This window comes from Mobula hypostoma, chromosome 9 (genome assembly GCF_963921235.1).
Source record: "Mobula hypostoma chromosome 9, sMobHyp1.1, whole genome shotgun sequence".
NCBI classification, from domain to species: Eukaryota; Metazoa; Chordata; class Chondrichthyes; order Myliobatiformes; family Myliobatidae; genus Mobula; species Mobula hypostoma.
Window position 1 is genome coordinate 3,131,307 of NC_086105.1, and position 24,615 is coordinate 3,155,921.

Consider the following 24,615-nt stretch of genomic DNA (forward strand, 5'->3'; position numbering starts at 1 on the left):
GCACAGAGATAGTACAACTAAGATGACAGATGACGGCAGGGGTGATAGATTTTGCAAGTAAGGCATTTGCAAGCTCCTGCCTGAGTAGCCTGGTTTAGAATCTGAAGGCTCATCTCCACCTCCTCAACTGTCTTTACCGATGTGCAGGAAATACTGGCCTTGCTCAGATCTTGGTAAATTAATATAGAGAAGTTACACACATGAAACTCAGCAGATCAGGCAGCATCTACGGAGGGAATTAAATAGTCAAAGGTTTCCACTTTCACCTCTCTTTTCTCATCCCCCATTCTAGCTCTCCTATTACCCCTTCTCTTCTAGTGCTCCTCCCTCTGGTTCCCCTCCTCCTACCATTTCTCCCATGGTCCACTACCTTCTCCTATCAGATTCCTTCTTTTTCAGCCCTTTACCTTTTCCACCTATCACCTCCCAGCTTCTGACCCGCCCCCTCACTACCCAGCTTCCCCCCGCACCCGGTTACACCTATCACCAGTCAGTTTGTACCCTTCCCCTCCCCCACCTTCTATCCTGGTTCCTTCCCCCTTCCTTTCCAGTCCTGATGAAGGGTCTCGGCCTAAAACATCGACTGTTTATTCTTCTCCATAGTTGCTGCCTGACCTGCTGAGGTCCTCCAGCATTTTGTGTGTGTTGTTCTGGATTTCCAGAATCTGGAGACTCTCTTGTGTTTATCAACAGAAACATACAACCCTCAGGATTCCTGGTCCACTAACAGAAACACCACATGATTTCCCCATGGGTTCACGTTTTGAGAGTGTAGCATGCAGTAAAAATTTAGACTTACTTTTCTCCTGCCTTTCCTTGTCCAGCACAAGGTCCGTATTGATAGGCATACACCAAGCGAGGGATGAAGTCTGAGGTCACAGCAATGACAAAGGCGTTGGTAATGACTGACAGCACTCCAATGCTTTCCAGAATTCCATACCAGATCCCTGAGACAAGCAATGCAGGCACAGTTCAGACACCTTGCCACCTGGGCACATGTCAATCTTATCCCCCACCCGACTAGTATGCAGCACACTATGATACTCATAGCCTGTCACTCTTTTCACCCTGGTGTTGCAGTATATACAGGAGGCAGTGATTCAAGAAGGCAAAATCTGTCATCAAAGATCCCCACCATCTGGGCCGTGCTACCTTCTCACAGCTCCCATTGGTCAGGAGGTACAAAAACCTGAAGCCCACACCACCAGGTTCAGGAACACCTGAAATTGAGAGCGTCCTGACAAGTTGCATCTCCATCTGGTATGGGAGCAGCCGAGCATCGGACCAGGAGTCCCTACAAAGGACTGTGAGAACAGCTGAGAGGATCATAGGGGTCTCCCTACCATCCATCGGGGCCATTTATCAGGAGCGCTGTGTACACAGGGCCCTAGGTATTATTAAGAATCCCAACCATCCATGCAGCATCCTCTTTGACTATCCACTATCAGGCAGGAGACTCCAATGCAGAAAAACAAGATGGGAAACTGTTTCTCCCCTCAGGCCATTAGGCTTCTGAATTGTCTGCCACTTTGTGTTCGAAGTGTCACCAGATAATTTGTACTGTACCCTACAATATTTCATTTATGTACTTTACTTTGTTTATCTATGCACAATTCATTTGTAGACTTAATTTTTATTTTGCCAAGTTAGTGTGTGTTATATATATGTTATGTGTACTGCTGTGCCTTATACCCTGGTCTGGAGAAACGGTGTCTCATTTTTGACGATATACGTGTATACAGTTAAATGACAATACACGTGACTTGACTTGACCTACTTCCCTTCAACCATTCGGTTTTTGAACCAACCTCAAAGTCCTAATCAGCACCACATAGTAACTCAGAGTAACACTATTACCACTTTGATCCCTAACACGGGATTTGCTATTTTTAATTCTAATTGTGTTCCTTCATGTAAAGTGATGTCAAATTCATGTTTTTCTTGGGAATGCTGTTTACCTGACACTATGCACCTGTGATGCTGCTGCACCACAGTCCCTCTCATTTATATCACAGCAGCACAGACCAACCACTGCTCTGAGCAGGAACTTATTACACAGCCTGAGAACTGAGTGGCACCTCCCCACGTGCACAAAGCTATGTACACGGGAACATTTCAGTTACCGTGTTGCCGCACAGCTGTGCAGTTCAGAAGCTACAGTACTGTAGAAACAGTGCGCGTATCTGTGCATATGACAGGCTGGCCATTAGTGGCACGTGGAAGGGAAGCCCAGACTTTCAGGAGGTCACTTGGCCCATCGAGACACATTAAGTATGTTAGAGTAATCCAGTCTGCTCCATCCCCTGCCCTGCTCTTTCCCAATAATTAGCTGTCAAAGTTAGAGTTGAAGTTGGGAACGGATTCCTAGATAGTTTTAGGAAAGACCTGAGGCGTGGTCTTTAAGGAATGAGGGGTTCGGCAGTCAGATGTATTACTGTAAGTGTAAGAAGATCCTATAGCATCACATTCCTACAGCCACACTGCTCTTACACGTTAAACAGAAAATCCAGTTAAATTGAATGAAATAGATCATTGGCAACCAATACCAAGGGGGTTGATTATCTTGACAACATTCACTAAGATATTGGTCAAAAGGTTAATTAGTCAGCTCCCCTTTGAAAGTCACAGTTGGATTTGCCTCCACACTTCCGCCTGACAGCCCATTCCAGACCCAGTCACCAATGTTGCCCTCACATCACTTGTGACAATCTCTTTAGTCCACGTCCCTGGGTTCTTGATTGCTTACCAATGGGAACAAATCCTGATAAATCCTTTCCTGAGACTCACTCACCCCAACACTGAACTGTTCCTACAACCTATGGACTCACTTTTAAGGACAATACAACTTTTGTTCTCGATTTTTATTATTTATTTATTATCCTTTTCTTTTCTCTTTGTATTTGCACAGTTTGTTGTATTTTGCACACTGGTTGTTTGTCTATCTCTGTTGTGTGTGTTTTTTTTGTTGATTGTATTGTTTGTTCCTATTTATTATGAATGCCCACATTAAAATGAATGGAAGGTGACATATATATAACTTTGACAATATACTTACTTTGAGCAGCTTGTGCTCTAAATCCAAAATAAAAACATAAAATGCTGAAAACACTCAGCAGGTCGGGCGGTGGCTATGGAGAGAGAAACAGGACCTGAAACATGAGCTCCATTTCTCTTTACACAGATTCTGCTTGAGTTGCTGGCTGCCATGAGCTTTTGAATACAGGCTGAACACCCCTTATCAAAATACCTGGGGCCAGAAGTGTTTCCAATTTTTGATTTTGGATTTTGGAATAGTTGCATCTATATAATGAGATGCTCCCTCTTTTCCTTTTCACCACTATCCCTAAGGGTAACTGCAGGCCTTTTCGACAGTTTCAACAATATATTCTCAGCACAGAGCAGAGAATAAGCACAAACTGCAAGGTCATCATGGTAAGCAATGCACGAAGGTCTGTCTATGATGACTGCTGAGCTGGGCCCCCATCAGGGTCATGTTCCAGAGTGGTCCATGGTGCGTGGAGACCTGCGCATCGTCTGGGATCTGTGAACCTTTAGAATTTTCTATTTGTGGTATCGTGTCAGTGCCGAAAAATATTTTGGAGTATGGATTTTTGGCTAAGAGATGCCCAGTCTGTACCATATTTATTTAATCACTCCAACTCCTGAACACTCAAAGGGGGATTTATATCCAAGGAAAACAGCTTGGCAATCTTACTATTATACACCTGGATACTGGAATGATTCTCAGCATTATTATTTGAGAATCAGAATCAGATTTAATATCACTGGTATATGTCGGGAAATCTGTTAACTTTGCAGCAGCAGTACAACGCAATACATATTAATAGAAAAACTGTGAATTGCAGTAAACATATACATATATTAAATAGTTGAATTAAATAAGTAGTGCAAAAATAAAAATAAAAAGTAGTGAGGTAGTGTTCATGGGTTCAATGTCCATTCAGAGATGGTCGTGGGGAAGAAGCTGTTCCTGAATCATTGTGTGTCTCCAGGCTCCTGCACCTCCTCCCTGACGGTAGCGATGAGAAGAGAGCCTGTCCTTTTGAGACATCGCTTCTTGACGATGTCCTGGATGCTGGGGAGTCTGGTGCCCACGATGGAGCTGGCTGAGTTGACAACTTTCTGCAGCTTTTTCCAATCCTGTGCAGTGGCCCCTCCGCCCATACCAGCCGGTGACGCACCCAGTCAGAATGCTCTCCACTGTACATCTGTAGAAACTTGCCAGTGTCTTTGGTGACATGTTAATTCTCCTCAAACTCCTCATGGAATACAGCCGCTGTTGTGCTATATTTACAAATTTACTTATTTATTATTTGTATTCACACAGATTGTCTTCTTTTGCACATTGGTTGCTTGTCAGACTTTGTGTGTGGTTTTTCATTTTCTGATGTGTTTGTTCTACTGTGAATGCCTGCAAGAAAATGAACCTCAGGGTTGTATATAGTGATATGTACGCACTTCGTTAATAAAATTACTTCGAACTTTCATCATGTTCTTCCTGAAAGATGAATACATTATTGTTTTTAAAACAAACCTTATTGGACAGGCTTGGGGTCATTTATCATGAGAACATATTTTGTTTACTGATCTCTCCTTAAAAACAACTCTAATTCTCACATTGTCAACCCGGCACTGTATTTAGTTTCTTCGGTTAGATACAAGACAGTCTTTTGTTTCAGTAGCACCATTCCTATCCCTTGCAGTATGCTCCAAAGTGGTCACAGCCAATGAAAATCCATTCTGTAGTGCTAGTGCACTCATAATACAGTATCGGTAACGGGGAAGTCATTTTCAAAGGCTTGCTTCTACAAATAGCCATCCCATGATAATCAGATCAAAGTTCAAAGTAAATTTTATTATCAAAGTACACATATGTCATCAACCCTGAGATTCATTTTCTTGTGAGCATACTCAACAAATCTATAAAAGTGTAACTATAACAGGATCAATGAAAGAGTAACCAGAGTGCAGAAGTCAACACACTGTGCAAATACACATATAAATAAATAGCAATAAATAATGAGAACATGAGATAACAAGATAAAGTCTTTAAGGTGAGATCTCTGATTGTGGGAGCATCTCAATGGATCAGCAAGCGAGTGCCGTTATCCCCTTTTGTTCAAGATCATTTGTTTTAATGAGCTTGTTCAGATGGAAAGGGGAGTCAACCTTCAAGTCCTGTGCAAAATCCAGTGAATAGCTTGTCCAAACCCAAACCCAGGAGAGCTGCTAATCTAACCAAACTGCAGGTGGTTGGAATTTAGAAAGACTTATTCAAATCTATTTATTATCAAAGTACTTAGACACTCATTAGCTACTTTACGAGATACCTCCTGTACCTAATAAAATGGCCACTGTGTATGTTTGTGCTCTTGTAACCACTTGCTCCCCCCAAACTGGCCAAAAGGGACAGGTTGCACTTGAACCTAAGGGGAAAGAATATTCTTGTAGGCAGGTTTGTTAGAGCTGTTGGGGAGGGTTTAAACAAACTTGGCAGGTGGATGGGAACCTGAGAGAAGGAACTCAGGACAGTACAAAATAAAGATAGCGTGCAGTCAGACTGTCAGGAAGGGCAGGTAGATGATAGGACAAAATTGCAGCCAGCTCGGTTCATTAGGGATGCAGGATCAAAATGGGTAGCAAATACAGTACCCCAGGTGTTGTATGTCAATGCACGGAGTATATGAAATAAGGTGGACCATCTGGTTGCACTTTCACAGGTTGTCAGGTACGACGTTGTGGCCATCACTGAATCGCGGCTGAAGGCTGTTCGTAGTTGGGAGCTGAATCTCCAAGGTATCAAAGGGATAGGGAGGTAGGCAGAGGGGGTGGTGTGGCTCAGCTGGTAAAGAATGGCATCAAATCATTAGAAAGATGTCACATAGAATCAGAAAATATTGATTCCTTGTGGATCGAGTTAAGAAACTACAAGGGTAAAAGGACCATGATTGGCAGTTATATACACGTCTCCAAACAGTCGCTGGGATGTGGACCACAGGTTACAACAGCAAATAGAAAAGGTGTGTCTAAAGGGCAAAGTTATGATAGTCATGGGAGATTTCAACATGCAGTTCCATTGGGAAAATTAGGTTGGTAATGGATCTCAGGAGAGTGAATTTGTTGAATGGATTTTCGAGCAGTTTGTCATTGAGCCTACTAGGGGATCAGCTGGACTGGATTGGGTGTTACGTAATGAACCGGAAGTGATTAGGGAACTTAAGGTAAAAGAACTCTGAGGAGACAGTGATCACAATATGATTGAGTTCAAATTGAAATATGACAGGGAGAAAGTAAAGTCTGATGTAGCAGTATTTCTGCGGAGTAAAGGAATGAGAGAGGAGTTGGCCAAAGTAAATTGGAAGGAGGTGCTGGCAGGGATGACAGCAGAGCAACAATGGTGAGAGTTTCTGGGGAAAATGAGGAAGGTGCAGGATAGATTTATTCCAAAAACAAAGAAATACTCAAATGGCAAAATAATACAACTGTGGCTGACAAGGTAAGTCAAAGATAATGTAAAAGCAAAAGAGAGGGCATACAACATAGCGAAAATTAGTGGGAAGATAGAGGATTGGGAAGCTTTCAAAAACCTACATAAAACAACTAAAAGAATCATTAGGAGGGAAAAGATGAAATATGAAAGCAAGCTAGCAAACAATATCAAGATAGATAGAAAAAGCCTTTTCAAGTATATAAAAATGAAAGAGAGATGAGAGTGGATAGAGGACCGCTAGAAAATGAGGCCGGAGAAAGTATAACAGGGGACAAGGAGACGGTAAATGAGTATTTTGCATCAGTCTTCACTGTGGAAGACACTAGCAGTGTTCCAGGTGTTAAAGGGTGTGAGGGAAGAGATGTGAGTGTAGTTACAACTACAAGGGAGAAGATGCTCAAAAAGCTGAAAGACCTAAAGTACATAAATCCCCTGGACTAGGTGAACCTAATCCTACGGTTCTGCAAGAGGTAGCGGTAGAAATTGTGGAGGCCTTAGTAATGATCTTTCAAGAATCATTGGACACTGGCATGGTTCTGGCATGAGGACTGGAAAAATACAAATGTCACTCCACTCTTTAAGAAAGGAGGGAGGCAGCAAAAAGGAAATTATAGACCAGTTAGCCTGACCTCAGTGGTTGGGAATATGTCGGAGTCAATTGCTAAGGATGAGGTTATGGAGTACTTGGTGATAAAGAACAAGATAGTACAAAGTCAGCATGGTTTCCTTAAGGGAAAATCTGCCTGAAGAACCTGTTAGAATTCTTTGAGGAGATTACAAGTAACATAGATAAAGGGGATGCAATGGATGTTGTATATTTGGACTATCAGAAGGCCTTTGACAAGGTGCCACAAGAGGCTGCTTACCAAGTTAAAAGCCCATGATATTACAGGAAAGTTACTAACATGGTTAGAGCATTGGCTGATTGGTAGGAGGTAGCGTATGGGAATAATAGGATCCTTTACTGGTTTGCTCCGAGTGATGAGTGGTATTCCACAGGGGTCAGTGTTAGGACCACTTCTTTTTATGCTGTATATAAACAACTTAGACGATGGAATAGATGGCCAAGTTTGCAGATGATAGGAAGACTGGCTGAGGGGCAGGTAGTGTTGAGGAAACAGGTAGGCTGCAGAAAGACTTAGACAGGTTAGGGGAATGGGCAAAGAAATGGCAAATGAAATACAATGTTGGAAAATGCATGGTCATGCACTTTGGTGGTAGAAATAAATCTGCAGGCTACTTTCTAAATGGGGAGAAAATCCAAAAATCTGAGATGCAAGGGACTTGGGAGTCCTTGTGCAGAACAAACTAAAGGTTAACTTGCAGGTTGAGTCAGTGGAGAGGAAGGTAAATGCAATGTTAGCTTTCATTTCAAGAGGTCCAGAATATAGATAGATACTTTATTGATCAAAGGGAAATTATGATGTTACAGCAGCATTACAAGTGCAAAGATGTACAAACATACAAATATTAGAAGAGAAGCAGAAACAATAAAAAATAAATTACCTCAAACAGTCTAGCAGGAGGGGTCATCATTTCCCCGGCTATAGATTGACTCTTTATAGAGCCTAATGGCCAGGGATAATAATGACCTCATATCACGCTCTTTGGAGCAGCACAGTTGTCTTAGTCTATTACTAAAAGTGCTCCTCTGTTCAGCCAAGGTGGCGTGCAGAGGGTGAGAAACATTGTCCAGAATAGCCAGGATTTTCCAAAGCTTCCTTTGTTCTACCACAGCCTCCAGTGTGTCCATTTTGACTCCTATAACAGAGCCAGCCTTTCTAACCAGTTTATTGAACCTGTTAGCATCACCCATGTTGATGCCATTGCCCCAGCACAACACCGCATAGAAGATTGTACTGGCGACAACAGACTGGTAGAACATATGAAGGAGAGGCCTGCATACTCCAAAGGACCTCAGTCTCCTCAGGAAGTAGAGGCAACTCTGGCTTTTCTTGTAAACAGTCTCTCTGTGGGTGCTCCACTCACGTCTGTCATCCAGGTCCATCCTAGCTACTTGTAGGTCCTCACCACATCCATGTCCTCACCATCAATAGTAACAGGGAGCAGTACAGGCTCAGTCTTCCTAAAGTCCGTCACCATTTAACAGCAGGGTTGTGATGCTGAGGCTCTATAAGGCACTGGTAAGGCCTCACCTTGAGTATTGTAAACAGTTTTGGGTTCTTCATCTAAGAAAAGATGTGCTGGCATTGGAGAGGGTTCAGAGGAGTTTCACAAGGATGATTTTGGGAATTAAAGGGTTATCATATGAGGTTATCATACGTTTGATGGCTTTGGGTCTGTACTCGCTAAATTTAGAAGGATGAGGGTTGATCTCACTGTAACCTTTCGAATGTTAAAAGGCCGAGACAGAGTAGATGTGGAAAGGATGTTTCACATGGTGGGAGGGTCTAGGACAAGAGAGCACAGCGTCAGGATAGAGAGGCATCCATTCAAAACAAATGCGGAGAAATTTCTTTAGCCAGCTGTGGAGGCCAGGTCATTGGGTGTATTTAAGGCAGAGGTTGATAGGTTATTGGTTGACCATGGCATCAAAGGTCACGGGGAGAAGGCCCGGGAGTGGGGCTGAAAAGGGGAAAAAAGTACCATGGCTTATGGTCTTCTGCTGCTGTAGCCCATCCACTTCAAGGTGCGACGTGCCTATTCAGAGATGCTTTTCTGCTCGACATGTTGTAACATGGTGTTATTTAACAAGGCTTTTCTGCCAACAGAACCATCGCTCACTGGATGCTTTTTGTTGCATCATTCTCTGTAAACTCTCAAGTCTGTTGTGTGTGAAAATCCCAAGAGATCAGCAGTTTCTGAGATACTCAAACCACCCCATCTGGCACCAGCAATCTTTTCACAGATAAAGTCACTTAGATCACATTTCTTCCCCATTCTGATGTTTGGTCTGAACAACAACTGAGCCTCTTGACCACGTCTGCATGCTTTGATGCATTAATTTGCTGCCACAAGATTGGCTCATTAGATATTTGCATTAATGAGTAGGTGTACAGGTGTACCTAAAAAGTTTATGTCACTACATACTATACTGACAATGAATCTCAGGGTTGTATGTAGTAACATGTATGTGCTTTGATAATAAATTTACATTGAAGGACTGAAGTATTCATCCCAAATATTGAACGAGCTTTCCCAAAAGCAAAGGAGGCAGAGAGATCAGACTTAGTTCAGCATAAACCCCTGGTATCTCTGGCTGTGAACCCAGCACTTGGGATACAAACCATCGCATATTCACCCAAACCTCACCTATGTCTTTGGCTCTGGAAGCCAGAGGCCTCCTCCACTGTGTGACAAACTTGTACGCGTCCAGCCGGATTTCGATGATGTTGTTGAGAAGGGCGAGGAGTGGGGCCAATGGAAAAGCTGCCACAAAAATTGTGATAAATCCAAACTGAAGAACTGGAAGGAAGGAGAGAATGTGTCAACCATACATGTCCCATGTCAGAACATCATGCACTGTGCCACAAAACTTGGAACATCTGAACTCTGCTTACTCATCTCCAAATATTCATCAAATAGTCCATAGGCATTCATGGGCTGCAGGTTGTAATCCTTCTCCCACTGAGGAAAGGTTGGCTTGCTTGGGTCATGATGGTCTTGTCTCAGCTTTCTTCTCGCTAACCAATTCTGAATAAGCCTTTGACAAGAGGAAAACAAGCTTCATTGTGATGGCTTTCTGATGGGTGAAATTCCCAGATCCTACCGTCTCTCAGTCCTTTCCTTGCTGCACTCCCTGATTTAAAGCCAGCACCATTCCATCAGGTTCAGAGCTTGGTCAAAGGGACAGGCTTTAAGCAGCACCTCAAAGGGAGAACAGGGCAGGCAGTGAGGCTTAAACATGGGATTGGAGACAGAAAGTATGGTTGTTGCTTGAGAGACAGTCCCCAGAGGTGAACGTAGATAGGGTGCCACGATAAGGAAGCAGTTAACCTGATGCTATTTCCACTCGGGGCGTTAGAGTTCAAAGTTCAACCCCAGCATCCTTTGTAAGGAGATTATACATCCTCCAGGTGCTCCAGTTTCTTCCCACAACCCAAAGGTGTATTGTTTAGTAAGTTAACTGGTAAATTGTCCCATGATTAGGCTAGGGTTAAATCGAGGTTGCTGGATGGCATGGCTCATTGTGCCACAAGGGCCTGTTTCATGCTTTATTTCAATAAATAAATAACCCACAGCAGTAGCATGTGTTGCTCCTGTCGTCCTGCCATGGACCACCGACTCTCGTCCACAGCAACAAGAAGAAATGACAACTGCTTCCTCCACCACCCTGGGCTACCGTGCATTCTCCAGTGGAGTTCAATTCTGGTGCCATCTGTAAGGAGTCTCTACCACATGGGTCTGGGTGCTCTCATTTCCTCCCGCGGTCAAAAGCTGTACCGGTTTCTCTTTCTTTCTTTATTTAGATATACAGTGTGTAACAGGCCCTTCTGCCCCTTTGAGTCATGCCACCAGCAGCCCACCCATTTAATCCGAGGCTAATCATGAGACAATTTACAACGACAATTAACCACTAACTGGTACATATCGGAAACCAGAGCACCCGGAGAGACCCACACATTCCATGGGGAGGACATACAAACTCCTTACAGAACACACCGGGATTCAACTCTGAACTCTGATTCCCTGAGCTGTAATATTGTCAAGCTAACCCCTATGCTACCATGGTGGTCAGTAGGAAGTGGTCATCTGATTAGGCCAGTGTTAGACCGCTGGATTGCTGGGCCGTGCAGCTCGTTGGCCTGGAAGAGCCTGTTCTCTACTGTATCTCTAAATAAAACTGTAATTAAAATCAAATAAACTTCTATAGTCTCTCCATCACCTCCTCCTTCTCTTCACTCTTGCACCAAACCATTTCCTCTTCTGCTCTTCCAGTTACTGCCCAATCTGTCCCCCTCATGACTAATTCACCAGGCAGGGGATCCGTCACTAATTCACCAGGGGATCCGTCACTAATTCACCAGGGGATCGGTCACTAATTCACCAGACAGAGTATTGATCACTAATTCACCAGATAGGTGATTGGTCACTAATTCACCAGATAGGGGATCGGTCACTAATTCACCAGACAGGAATCAATCACCAAGATCGCACCAACATTAATGCTAAACTCACCAGTAAAAAGTAACTACACACCACGTCCCTCTACCGCACCTACAGCAGATACTGTTACACCCATTTACAACCTACACTGAGGTCTGGCTTTCCGGTCAATGCCAGCACCTTGACACAACTGTCCTGAGACTACCCTTGCAATTCCAGGGTTGGATTCTGCCATCAAGGACATTTATTCAGAAAGGTGCCGTAAAAGGGCCAGTGACATGATGAAGGATCTCACCCACACTGCGCGTGGACTGTTTGACCCACTCCCCTCAGGGAGGAGGCTACTTAGTATGCATGCCAGGACCATCAGACTCAAAAATAGCTCCTGTCCCCAGGCAGTAAGGCTGATCAACCTCCCCACCCACTAACCCTCCCCTCCACACCCCCAACCACCACAACTTTATCATTTCCTGTCAGTCACCTTACATACAGACACTCCTGTGCCCAGCATCACATTATGGACATACAATCAATCTATGTATCGAAGCTCTTTTATGTATTTATTTATTTTGTTTTATATTGTGTTCCTTATCGTATTGTGTATTGATTGATTGATTGAGATACTGTGGCTTTTCGCCTCTTCGAGTCATGCTATCCAGCAATCCCCTGATTTAATCCCAGCCTAATCACAGTACGATTTACAATGACCAATTAACTGACCAATCGGCATGTCTTTGGACTGTGGGAGGAAAATGAAGCACCCGGAGGAAAACTGTTACAAACTCCTTGCAGGCAGCAGCAGGAATTGAACCCATGTCACCTGTACTGTAAAGTGTTCTGCTGACCACTACACTACCACGCCACTGTTCTGTGCTGCATCGGATCCAGAGAAATGATTATTTCATTCTCCTTTGCACTTGTGAACTGGAAATGACATCAAACAATCTTGAATTTTGAATAAACTCAATGGGTGAAGCTGTGCTGAGCTTTGAGAATTTACAGCTAGGTGCAAAGAAATTTCTCATCAATCTTTGTAGAAATGCTCTCTTATGTGTTTATATTTATTGTGTTTTTTATTATTGTATTCTTTATCTTATTGTATTTTTGTGTTGCATTGGATCTGGAGTATGTAACAATTTTTCTTTACACTTGTGTGCAGGAAATGATATTAAACAATCTTGAATCTTGAATTCCCCAAATGGGCAAGTCACCCAGACTGACATTTAACGGAGCTTGTGGGATCTTTCTGTGCACAGCAGGCTTGACCAAACTTCTAAAGTTATACCCAAACCAGAAGACCCCATTGAGATGCACAGAGGGCATAAAACCAGTGAGGTCTGTCACACAGATTTGAAAATTAGCAGAGAGCCAATGTTCATTAACCCATCATGACACAGTATCCATCCCCAAAGCTGCCCTCATCAGTGGAAATTGGGCAATACCATGGCATGGGTCTTGTCCGTGTTGTGGCACAGAAACGTAGCAGTTACCATAACACTTTACAGTGCCAGCTGTAATACTGGAGTTCAATTCCTGCCACCGTCTGAAAGGAGTTTGTATGCTCTCTCCATGACTGTGTGGGTTTCCCCTGGGTGCTCTGGTTTCCTCCCACAGTCCAAAGATGTACGAGTTAGGGTTAGCAAATTGCAGACGTGCTGGAAGCATGGAGACACTTGCCGGCTGCCCACAGTACAACGCTCGGACTGTGTTGATCGTTGACACAAACGACACATTTCACTGTATGCTTTCATGTACACGTGACAAATAAAACTCGTCTTTGTGATTATGTACCCGCGTTGGAGGAAACAGCAGATATAAAGCTAGTCATTTAATAATAAATCTCTTTGTGGAGTACACCTTTCTGAAGCCTCTTGCTATGATTGGTCTAATGTTGTAGCAGGTAGACCCCATCTACTTGTCACTGCTTTGCCCTGTAGACACGGTAAACCAATGCTGTTTATATTTAGAGATACAATGCAGAACAGTCCTTTCTGGTCCAACGAGCTGCACCATCCTCGATTTAACCCTAGATTCATCAATGACCTATTAACCTACTAACCGGTACGTCTTTGTACTGTGGGAGGAAACCAGAGCACTTGGAGGAAACCCACGCATTCCATGGGGAGGCTGTACGAACTCCTTACAGAGGACACTGGGATTCAACTCTGAACTCTGGTGCCCAAGCTGTAATCGTGTCATGCTAACCACTACACCACCATGTAAATTTACATTGCAAATATATGCATTATGTATCTATGCATTTTATTCCATATCTGTATTTTAACCTCTAACTTTAGTAGCTTTTACATTCATGTATAACTTTTTTAATATAATTCTTTATAATAGTTGAATGTTGTTGTTTTTGTTGCATGTCGCACCCTGTCCAACACACCACAGCAAGCCCCCAATCCATGTACATGTATATGGTGAATAAAGTTGATCTTTGACATTGCAGATCTCCCAAGATTAAGGTGCTCAGCACTGAAGTGTAACCCAGTCTAAACCTGTCTACAGCAATGTGTAACCTGAGCTGAACCACTCCACAGCAGAGTGTTCACCGGGATAACCTGTCTAACCAACCATTCCCCACAAGTGTCAGCAACTCGCCAAAGTATGAAATTAGTTCAAAGGCAGCAGGAGATTAAGGAAGGAGGTTGGGAAAAGATGGCAGAGGCACTAACCGGATTTTTCCAAAAACCTTTTTGAGAGCCCGCTGGAACCTGGCAGCAACAGAGAAAAGAGAGAGAAAGAGAGTTGTTTGAGAGATACACTGGAAGTGGCACACTGTGATGACAGGATGGATTGTTCATGGATATAATGAATTTGGGAGCAATGGAGACTCACAACAGTCAGTGTGAAGTTTCCCTCTCATCTGCGGACCAGGAACCAAACGAACACTGTGGGAAGGCAGGTAGGATTTGAGCAGGGTGCTCCCTCTGATGGGCTGATTGGTCTCTACGTCCTCACAGGCTGCTGTGCCTTTTGGAATTTCTTCCATGCACCTCTCTGGTCCCATCTCTCCACCCCCCCCCCACACATAAACTTCCTCAAAACCCAGCTCTTTGACCAAGCCTTAGTTAACTCATCTATTACCAGAAGCTTTTCTTTGATAAACATTCATAAAGAATGCACAGCTGAAACACCTGAGGACGTGTCAGTTACTAAATAAATGCAAGACTATTTCCATGAGGTTTTTCTGCTGAGGATGGGTGAGCCTAGAACCACAGATATCATGGCTTAAGGGTGAAAAGTGTAATGTTTAAGGGGAACATCAGAGAGAACTTCTGTCTGATGCTGGTGAGAGTGTGGAATGAGATGCCAGTGGAAGTGATGGATGCTGGTTCAATTTAAGAGAAATTCTATAGATACATGGATGGGAAGGGATGGAGGGCTACGGTCCAGGTGCAGGTTGTTGGGACTAGGCAGATTAATAACTCAGCATGGATTAGATGGGCCAAGGGCCTGTTTCTGTACTGTAGTTTTCTATGTGGGTGGCAGGATGGAGTTATGTCTCTACTAAAGGAGGTGTAAGGTGCTCCTTCCCTCCGCTAGCCTGCAGGTCACCCTTGGGCAAGGTGTAGCACCTGCTTAGCTCCTACCCCCCGCCCCCAGTCAGTCATGTGAACCCATGGGAGCAGGTGGTGGTTGGTCGTAAGCAGCTGGTGCAGATCACAAGTCCCGGTTATGCAACCACTGACGCCAGACAGACAATCTCTGAAGAGAATTGATAATGGCTGGGGTCACCTTTGTAAAGAAAGTCACCGCCCAGAAGGAAGCAATGGCAAACCACTTCTGCAGAAAAATCTGCAAGAACAATGATGGTCATGGGAAGACCATGATCACCCACATGGCACACGATGATGATGATGATGATGATGATGAGTTTTCTATGACTCTATAACTCTTAACCTCCCAATATGCCTCGTTGTGGCCCTTGCATCTTATTGCTTACCTGCACTGCACTTTCTCTGTCCCTGTGACACTTTATTCTGCATTCTGTTACTGCTCTACCTCAATGCACTGCGCAATGATCTGATCTAAATGGACAGTTTGCAAGACAAACTTTTCACTGTATCTCAGTACATGTGACAATAATAAACCAATTCTAGTTCCTGACTTGTCGTTAGTTTTTATTTCCAGGGATCATCAGTGGGCCATTTCCACACAGCCTGTTTAACCCTGTCCTTTGAGCTGAGGATGTTGGCTACACGCCCTGGGCAATGGATGCTCCTCCTGAGCCCCAGTCTCACTGTCATCCGGGGTTAAGAATCCGGAGAGGGGAAGACCAGTGTCAGCAAGCAGAGCATTACAACACAGTCAAGGCCCTTTGGCCCACAATGTTGTGCCATCTTTTTAACCTACCCTTCCTTCCTACATAATCCTTCAATTTTCTATCATCCATGTGCTTATCTAAGAGTTTCTTAAATGTCCCTAACGTGTCTGCCAATACCAACACCACCGGCAGGGCGTTCTACACACCCGCCACTCTGTAAAAAAAACCTACCTCTAACATCCCCTTATTCTTTCCTCCAATCACCTTAAAATTCTGCCCCTTGTATTAGCCATTTCCACCCTGGGACAAAGTCTCTGGCTGTCCACTTAATCTAAGCCTCTTATTCACGTCTTCATTGCTATGTGTACACCTGCTGCCTGTATCAGGTGTTGCCATGGTGATAATCCATGATGAGCGAACAGGTTACAAACCAGGGTAGCCCCAAGTTCACCCTGGGCCCTTCAGGTAACTTAATGACCAACACTTCCTCATACTTCCTTAAGTCATTGTGTCCCAGTCTGACCCGTCGAGTATCTCCGCCCATTTTGGTATTCCACAGATCCCCTCCCAGCTTCATCCACCTCATTCAATAAACCCTTCTTCTCGTCATAGCTTCCAAAGTCTGGAAGGTGAGGAATTCCCCTCTGACAAGGGCCAGCAGTGTTTGGAAAACACACCACACCTCACAGTGTACTCCTCGTTCAATCCGCATTGGGGATTTCACATAGAGTAACCAGGGCACAGGTGTGAAAACCAACTAAATGCAAAACAGGGAAATGATAGAGGGGTGTTAGCCTCAGTGCGTGATCACGTTATCCAGCCTTGCTTTGGTACAGTAACCGAGTAACACAGTGGTTAGTGTAGTGTTTTACATCCCGCATGGTCAGGGTCCAATTCCCACTGCTGTCCGTAAGGAGTTTGTACATTTTCCCCATGAACGGATAGGCTTCCTCCGGGTGCTCTGGTTTCCTCCCACATTCCAAAGACGTACGGGTTTGTGATTTGTCAACATGCTGGACACTTGCGGGCTGGCCCAGTGCACCCTCGGACCACGTCGGTCATTGATGCAAATGATGCATCCACTGTTTGTATTGCTGTACGTGTGACAAGTAAAGCTAATCTTTAGTTTCTCAGAAATGTGCGTCAACCCAGAACTTTAACACAGTGGGACTGACACATGCCCACAAGCGCCACACAGCCTGCTCGTTCCCTTGGGCTACTGCTGGAGAAGGCAGATGTTGAGATGTTATCTCTTCAGGTTGTGGATCCTGGAAGCAGTGGGGTCGGAAATTTGGACAGTGTACCTCTCCCAGAAGGATCTCGGCACTCAATCCTTGCACGTATTCACAGAAGATGGCTGAGAGATGTGTAGGGGTTGACCTTGAAGATAGAGCAAGGCCAAAGATAGCTGTTATTGAAGGGCAGGTCAGGAGCAAGAGATGTGGGGACTTCCTCTGGTGCCAGACTTTGAGACCTTGTGTTGGCAGTGAAGAGAGAGCCGTACAAGCAGTATTGTGAGCAAGTTTGGGTCCCTTATCTGAGAAAAGATATACAGTACTGGCATTGGAGAGGGTTCAGAGGAGGCTCACGAGAATGATCCCAGGAATGAAAAAGTTAATGTATGAGAATCGTTTGATGCCTCTGGCCCTGTATTCGCTGGAGCTTAAAAGAACAAGAGTGGATCTCATTGAAATCTATTGAATATTGAAAGACTTAGGCAGAGTGGATGTGGAGATGATGTTTGCTGTAGTGGGGGAGTCTAGGACCAGACGGCTCAGCCTTGGAATAGAGGAAAGTCTATTTAGAAAGGAGATGAGGAGGAATATCTTTGGCCTGAATCTGTGCAATTCTTCACCACAAATGGCTGTGAAGGCCAAGTCATTGGGTGTTGATAACTGAGATTGATAGGTGCTTGATTAGTAAGGGTGTCCAAGAATGCAGGAGCAGGTAGGGGAATGGCAGAGCCACCAATGCCTGTACTCACGGGTAGCCGAGCTCCATGAAGTTATTCCAGGTCTGTTTTAGCACCATGATGATTCCCATCTGCAAGCAGAGGTCGATCAGGCAGCCGCTTGGGTGACACTACAAGGCAGACAAAGAACAGAAGGTGAAGAGCGGTGGGAACAGCTCTGCTACACAACAGTCACACCCACAGAGTGACTTAGCGGGCAGAGCCAACTTAGAAAGCAGGAACAACAACAGGCAATTTGGTCCCTCCTGAGCCCTATGGATCGGCCAAAGACCTCGTTTCAGAATTAGAATCGGAATCAAAATCGAGTTTAATATCACTGGCATTTGTCACGAAATTCATTGTTTTGTGGCAGCAGTACAATGCGTATGTTAGAATGCTGTTCCTGGACAGTCAACACCATAATTCCCTCCAGACTTGACAAGAAGCTCAGAGACATTGGCCTTGTGCAGCTAGATCCTAGACTTCCTATCGGATCACAGACAGGTGCTAAGGATGGGCTCCCTCACCTCTGCCCCTCTGACCCTCAACACAGGTGCCCCTCAGAGTTGTGTTCTGAGTCCCCTCCTCTACTCACTTTACACCCACGACTGTACTGTCACACACAGCTCCTACCTGCTGATCAGATTTGTAGATGACATGACTTTGATTGGCCTTATTTCCAGTGGTGACAAGACAGTCAACAGAGGAGAGGTTGACACCCTGACACAAGATAACAACCTCTCCCTCAATGTCCAAAAAACAAAAGAGCTGATTGTAGATTACAGGAGGAAGAGAGACAGGTTTGCCCCCATCAACATCAATGGGTGAACAGTTTCAAGTTCGCTGGTGTACACATCACCAATGATCTCACCTGGACCGTGCACACCAGCTTTGTGGCAAAAAAAATACAACAGCATCTCTTCCACCTCAGGTGACTGAAGATGTTTGGCAGGAGCTGCATAAATCCTCAAGACCTTCTACAGGGGCACCATTGAGAGCATTCTGACTGGCTGTATTTCCTCCTGGTGCGGGAACTGCACCATCCTTGATCTGCAGAGAGTGGTACGGACAGCTCTGCGCATCTGTGGATGTGAACTTCCCTCCATTGAGGACAGTTACAGCAGCAGGTTCGTAAAGAAAGCCTGGAAGATCACTGGGGACACCAGTCACCCCGACCATAAACTGTTCAGCTGCTTCCGTCTGGCAAACGCTACCGCAGCATTAAAACCAGGATCAACAGGTTATGGGACCACTTCTTTCTACAAGCCATTTGACTTATAAATTCACATGTCTATACACTGTGACAGAGTCATAACGCAAAGATTTTTACTCCCTCACGTGGAATAGGTGTAATATTTAAATAAATAAACAAACTATAAATTACAGTAATATATTTTGTACTTCTCAAAAAATTAAATTAAATAGTGCAAACAGAGAGTGAAAAAATAGTGAGGTGGAGTTCATGGGTTCATTGTCCATTCAGAAACGTGATGGCGGAGGGGAAGAAGCTGTTCCTGAAACATTGAGTGTGCGTCTTCAATTTCCTGTACCTCCTCCCTGATGGTAGCCCTGAGAAAGGGGCATGTCCTGGGTGGAGGGGGTCCTTAATGCTGGATGCCGCCTTCTTGAGGGCATCACACTTTGAAGGTGTCATGGGTGCCCGTGATGGAGCTGACTGAGTTTGCAACTTTCTGCAGCTTTTTCTGATCCTGTGCCATGGCCCCTCCAAACCAGATGGTGATGCAACCAGTTAGATTACTCTCCAGCACACATCTGCAGAAATTTGTGGGAGTCTTTGGTGACATACCAACTCTCAAACTCCTAATGAACTACAGCCACAAACAAGAAAAAATCTGCAGATGCCGGAAATCGAAGCGACACACAAAATCCTGGAGGAACTCAGCAGGCCAGACAGCATGTATGGAAAAAAGTACAGTTGACATTTTGGGCCAAGACCCTTCAGCAGGACTGGAAAAAAAACAATGGGCGTAGATTTAAAAGGTGGGGGGAAGGGAGGGAGAAAGACAAGGTGATTGGTGAAACCGGGAGGGGTAAAGTAAAGAGCTGGGAATTTGACTGGTGAAAGAAATACAGGGCTGGAGAAGGGGGAATCTAACAGGAGAGGACAGAAGACCATGGAAGAAAGATAAGTGAGGTGATGGGCAAGCAAAGAGATAAGGTGAGAGAGGAAAAGGGGATGGGGAATGGTGAAGGGGGGGTGGGGGGGCATTACCAAAAGTTTGAGAAATCGATGTTCATGCCATCAGGTTGGAGGCTACCCAGACACAATACAAGGTGTTGTTCCTCCAACCTGCATGAGGCCTCTTCATGACAGAAGAGGAGGCCGTGGACTGACATGTTGGAATAGGAATGGGATGTGGAATTAAGATGGGTAGCCACTGGGAGATTCCACTTTTTCTGGCAGACGGAGTGTAGGTGCTCAGTGAAGCTGTCTTCCAATCTACATGGGGTCTCACCAATACATCGGGAGCACCAGACATGGTACATAACACCAACAGACTCACAAGCCTCACCTGTAAGAACTGTTTGGGGCCCTGAACGGTCGTGATGGAAGAGGTAGACAGGCAGCTGTAGCACTTGTTTCTCCATTGAAACACAGCCATTGTCATGCCTTCTTTGTAATTACATCAATATGTTGGAGCCAGGTTAGATCTTCAGAGGTGTTGACACCCAGTCTGCACTGTAATGTTCAGTCACTATCACAACATGTTTCTCCAGCATTTTGTGTGTGTTGCTCTAGTTTCCGACATCTGCAGAATCTCTTGTCTTTGTGATATTTTGTTATGCAGCCTGCCTCAGGAGTATTGAGACTGAAACACTCCATATCCCACTGAACTCTATATAACTGGAATTGTTTCTCAATTCTCAGCCTTCGGTTGTCATTTGGACCACTCACTCTGAACATTTTCTCTGTGCGGAGAAAGCAGTGCAATCTGGCTCCATTTGGCATCAATCATACAAAAAAAGACCCAGCAAGACCCTAACATTGTGAAAAAAAATTACAATGGTATAGCTCACAGCAAAACCTGTGCTTTCAAGATTCAAGATTGTTTAACGTCATTTCCAGTGCATAGATGTAAAGGAGAACAAAATAACTGTTACTTCGGATTCGATGCAGCACAAAAGAACACAGTAGGATAAAGAATGCAATAATAATAAGAAAACCATAATAAATATAAATACATAAAATAGCTTCTATACAGTAATTGATTGTATGTCCATAAAGTGACACTAGGCACAGGCGTGTCTGTACACAAGGTGACTGACAGGAGATGATAAAGTAGTGGTGGTTGGGGGTGTGGAGGGGTGGGTTAGTGGTTGGAGGTGTTGATCAGCCTTACAGCTTGGGGAAAGTAACTGTTTTTGAGTCTGGTGGTCTTGGTGTGGAAGCTATGTTGCCTCCTCCATGATGGGAGTGGGACAAGCAGTCCATGAGCAGGGTGGGTGGGACAGAGACAAAGATACCAAACTACAGGCACAAACTCTACACTATCACACATTGGGAGATGTGCTGAAAACAAACTAATTCATCTTCAACCTGTAAAATTGAGGTTGTGGGAAATAGGGAAACCTCCAAGGCCCTTCCCCAGTTATAATAAACATAAGAGATAGGAGCAGGAGTTGGCCATCTGGCCTGTCAAGCCTGCTCCGCCATTCAATAAGATCATGGCTGATCTGGCCATGGACTCATCTCCACCTACCTGCCTTTTCCCCATAACCCTTAATTCCCCTACTATGCAAAAATCTATCTAACCTTGTCTTTACTGTGCCCATGGTCTACTCTTATCAAATTACGGTATTGCTTTGCACTGTTGTAACTATATGTTATAACTATGTGGTTTTTGTCAGTTTTTCAGTCTTGGTTTGTCATGTGTTTCTGTGATATCATTCTGGAAAAAACATTGTATCATTTCTTAATGCATGCATTACTAAATGACAATAAAAGAGGACTGCGTGTCCTTATAATCTAATCTAATCTAATATATTTACTGAGGTAGCCTCCACTGCTTCATTGGGAAGAGAATTCCACAGATTCACCACTCTGGGAAAAGTAGTTCCTCCTCATCTCCATCCTAAATCTAATCCACAAATCTTGAGGCTATGTCCCCTAGTTCTTGTCTCTCCTACCAGTGGAAACAACTTTCCTGCCTCTATCTAATCTATCCCTTTCATAATTTTATATGTTTCTATAAGATCTCCTTTCATTCTTCCGAATTCCAGGGAGTACAGTCCCAGGCAACTCAATCTCTCTTCATATTCTAACCCCCTCAACCTGCTGAACCTCCTCTGCACTGCCTCCACAGCCAGTATATCCTTCCTCAAGTATGGAGACCAGAACTGCACACAGTACTCCAGGTGCGGCCTCACCAGTACCCTGTACAGTTGCAGCATAACCTCCCTGCTCTTGAATTCAGTCCCTCTAGCAAAGGTGGCCCACATTCCATTTACCTTCTTGATAGCCTGCTGCACCTGCAAACCAACCTTTTGTGATTCATGCACAAGCTCTCCCAAGTCCCTCTGCACAGCAGCATGCTGCCATTTTTTACCATTTAAATAATAATCTGCTCTTTCATTTTCCTTCCAAAGTGGATGACCTCGCATTTACTAACATTGTACTCCAACTGCCAGACCTTTGCCCACTCACTTAACCTATCTATATCTCTCTGCAGACTCTCCGTATCTTCTGCACAATTTGCTTTTCCACTCAATTTAGTGTCATCAGCAAACTTAGATAAACTACTCTCGGTCCCCTCTTCCAGATCGTTAATGTATATCGTGAACAGTTGCAGGCCCAGCACTGACCCCTGTGGCACACCACTCACCACTGATTGCCAACCAGAGTAACCCCCATGTATCCCAACTCTCTGCTTTCTATTAGTTAACCAATCTGTATCCATGCAAATACATCACCCCCAACTCTGTGCATCCTTATCTTATGGATAAGTCTTTTATGTGGCACCTTATCGAATACCTGGAAATCCAAGTAAATTACGTCCATATGTTCCCCTCTATCCACTGTGCTCATTATATCCTCAAAGAACTCCAGTAAGTTTGTCAAACAGGACCTGCCTTTGCTGAACCCATGCTGTGTCTGCCTGATGGACCTATTTCTTTCCAGATGCCTGGTTATTTCTTTAATGATAGCTTCAAGCATTTTCCCAATCACAGATGTTAAACTAACTGGCCTATAGTTACTTGCCTTTTGCCTACATCCTTTTTTGAACAGTGGCATGACATTCGCTGTCTTCTAATCTGTTGGGACCTGCCCAGAATCCAGAAAATTTTGGTAAATCATCACCAAAGCCTCTACTATAACTTCTGCTATTTCTTTCAGTACCATGGGAAGCATTCTATGAGGACCAGGGGACTTGTCTATCTTCAGGCCCACAAGTTTGCTCAGCACTACCTCTTTAGTGATAGATATGGTATCGCGGTCCTCACCTCCCATCACATCCACAACATCTCCCTTTGGCATGTTAGACGTGTCCTCCACCATGAAGACTGACATAAAATAGTCATTCAAGGGACCCACAATCAATTTAGCCACCCTTTTCCACTTTATATAATTTTAAAAACTTCTACTATCCTTTTTTATATTTTGCGCTACTTTATTTTCATAATCTAGCTCCCCTCTCTGTATGTTCTGTGGGTGCACTGAGGTCTGGAAGAATGCTGTTTCATTTGGTTGTACAGTCAGATGACAATAAACTTGAAGATTTTTCACACACAGAGAGTGTTGGGTGTATGGAATGAGCTGCCAGAGAAAGTGGTAGATGCATGTACAATTACAACATTTGAAAGACACTTGGACAGGTACATGGATAGGAAAGGTTTAGAGGGACACGGGTCAATTTCAAGCAGATGAGACCAGCTCAGGAAGGTAAACTGGACAAGATGAGCTGAATGGTCTGTTACTGAGCTGTGTGACTCCAGTGCCTCTGGAAAAGTGGAGGAGTGATTGGGGATTTGCGGTCCACTGGTTGGTGGGTTGCTGGGCGAGATGGGTTAGGGAATCACTGGGTAAAGAAGGTGGTAAGGGTTTGGGTCTGAGTGATGGCACCCTGTCAGTGCAGCCAAGGAGATAGTTGATCCAGCAGAGGGGTGGAGGGAGGGGTCTGTGCTAGAGACACCACCCTCCCTGGGTTGTACTCCAACTACAGGTGATTTACCTGCCCAGGTGCGACTCACCTCTTCCAACCTCCACCTGTTCAGCACTCTCAGGTACGCTCCAGGACGTCCCGTCAACCTGAGGACAGATTGGAAACAAAGGTGAGAGCAGGATATCACAGATTCAGATTTAGTTATCACATGTACATTGAAACATACAGTGAAATGCATCGTTAGCATTAGTAATCAACACAACCTAAGGGTCTGCTGGGGCAGCCCACAAGTGTCACCATATATTCCACTGCGATATAACAGGCCCACAATGCCTGGCAGAACAACACAAGCACCAACAACAAAACAAGCCCCTTTCCCATCGTCCCACCAACATAGTCAGGCCTCCAACCCCAGGACGGGCTGCCCTGGACCTCCAGTCCTCGGCCAGACAGCAAGTACAGTACAGAAATGGCATTAACTTTCTCCAGGAGCACCATTGGGAGTGTCCTGTCTAGCTGCATCGTATGTAGGTGACCAAAACCGGACATAATACTTCAAATTAGCCCTCCGCAATGTTTTACACAAGTTCAACATAACATCCCATCTCCTGTACTCAGTGCTTGATTTATGAAGGCCAGTGTGCCAGAAGCTTTCTTTGTGACCCTAAGAAGTACTGTGTGCAGTTCTGGT

The 24,615-nt window shown here is 44.5% G+C and overlaps 1 protein-coding gene across 7 annotated transcripts in view; it reads right to left on the reverse strand.

Moving 5' to 3' along the window:
- LOC134351452 (anoctamin-4-like) overlaps positions 1 to 24,615 on the reverse strand; it is a 226,299-nt gene that overhangs the window by 30,973 nt on the left and 170,711 nt on the right. For 5 of the 7 annotated variants that reach the window (XM_063057597.1, XM_063057594.1, XM_063057600.1 and 2 more), the window contains 6 exons: positions 24,013 to 24,070; positions 17,836 to 17,933; positions 14,260 to 14,298; positions 10,033 to 10,175; positions 9,785 to 9,937; positions 800 to 947 (listed from right to left, as the gene is read on the reverse strand). In XM_063057597.1, the coding sequence (XP_062913667.1) occupies positions 800 to 947; positions 9,785 to 9,937; positions 10,033 to 10,175; positions 14,260 to 14,298; positions 17,836 to 17,933; positions 24,013 to 24,070 (639 nt within the window). The remainder of the gene's footprint in view (positions 1 to 799; positions 948 to 9,784; positions 9,938 to 10,032; positions 10,176 to 14,259; positions 14,299 to 17,835; positions 17,934 to 24,012; positions 24,071 to 24,615) is intronic. The other 2 variants (XM_063057598.1, XM_063057595.1) reach the window with 1 other exon arrangement.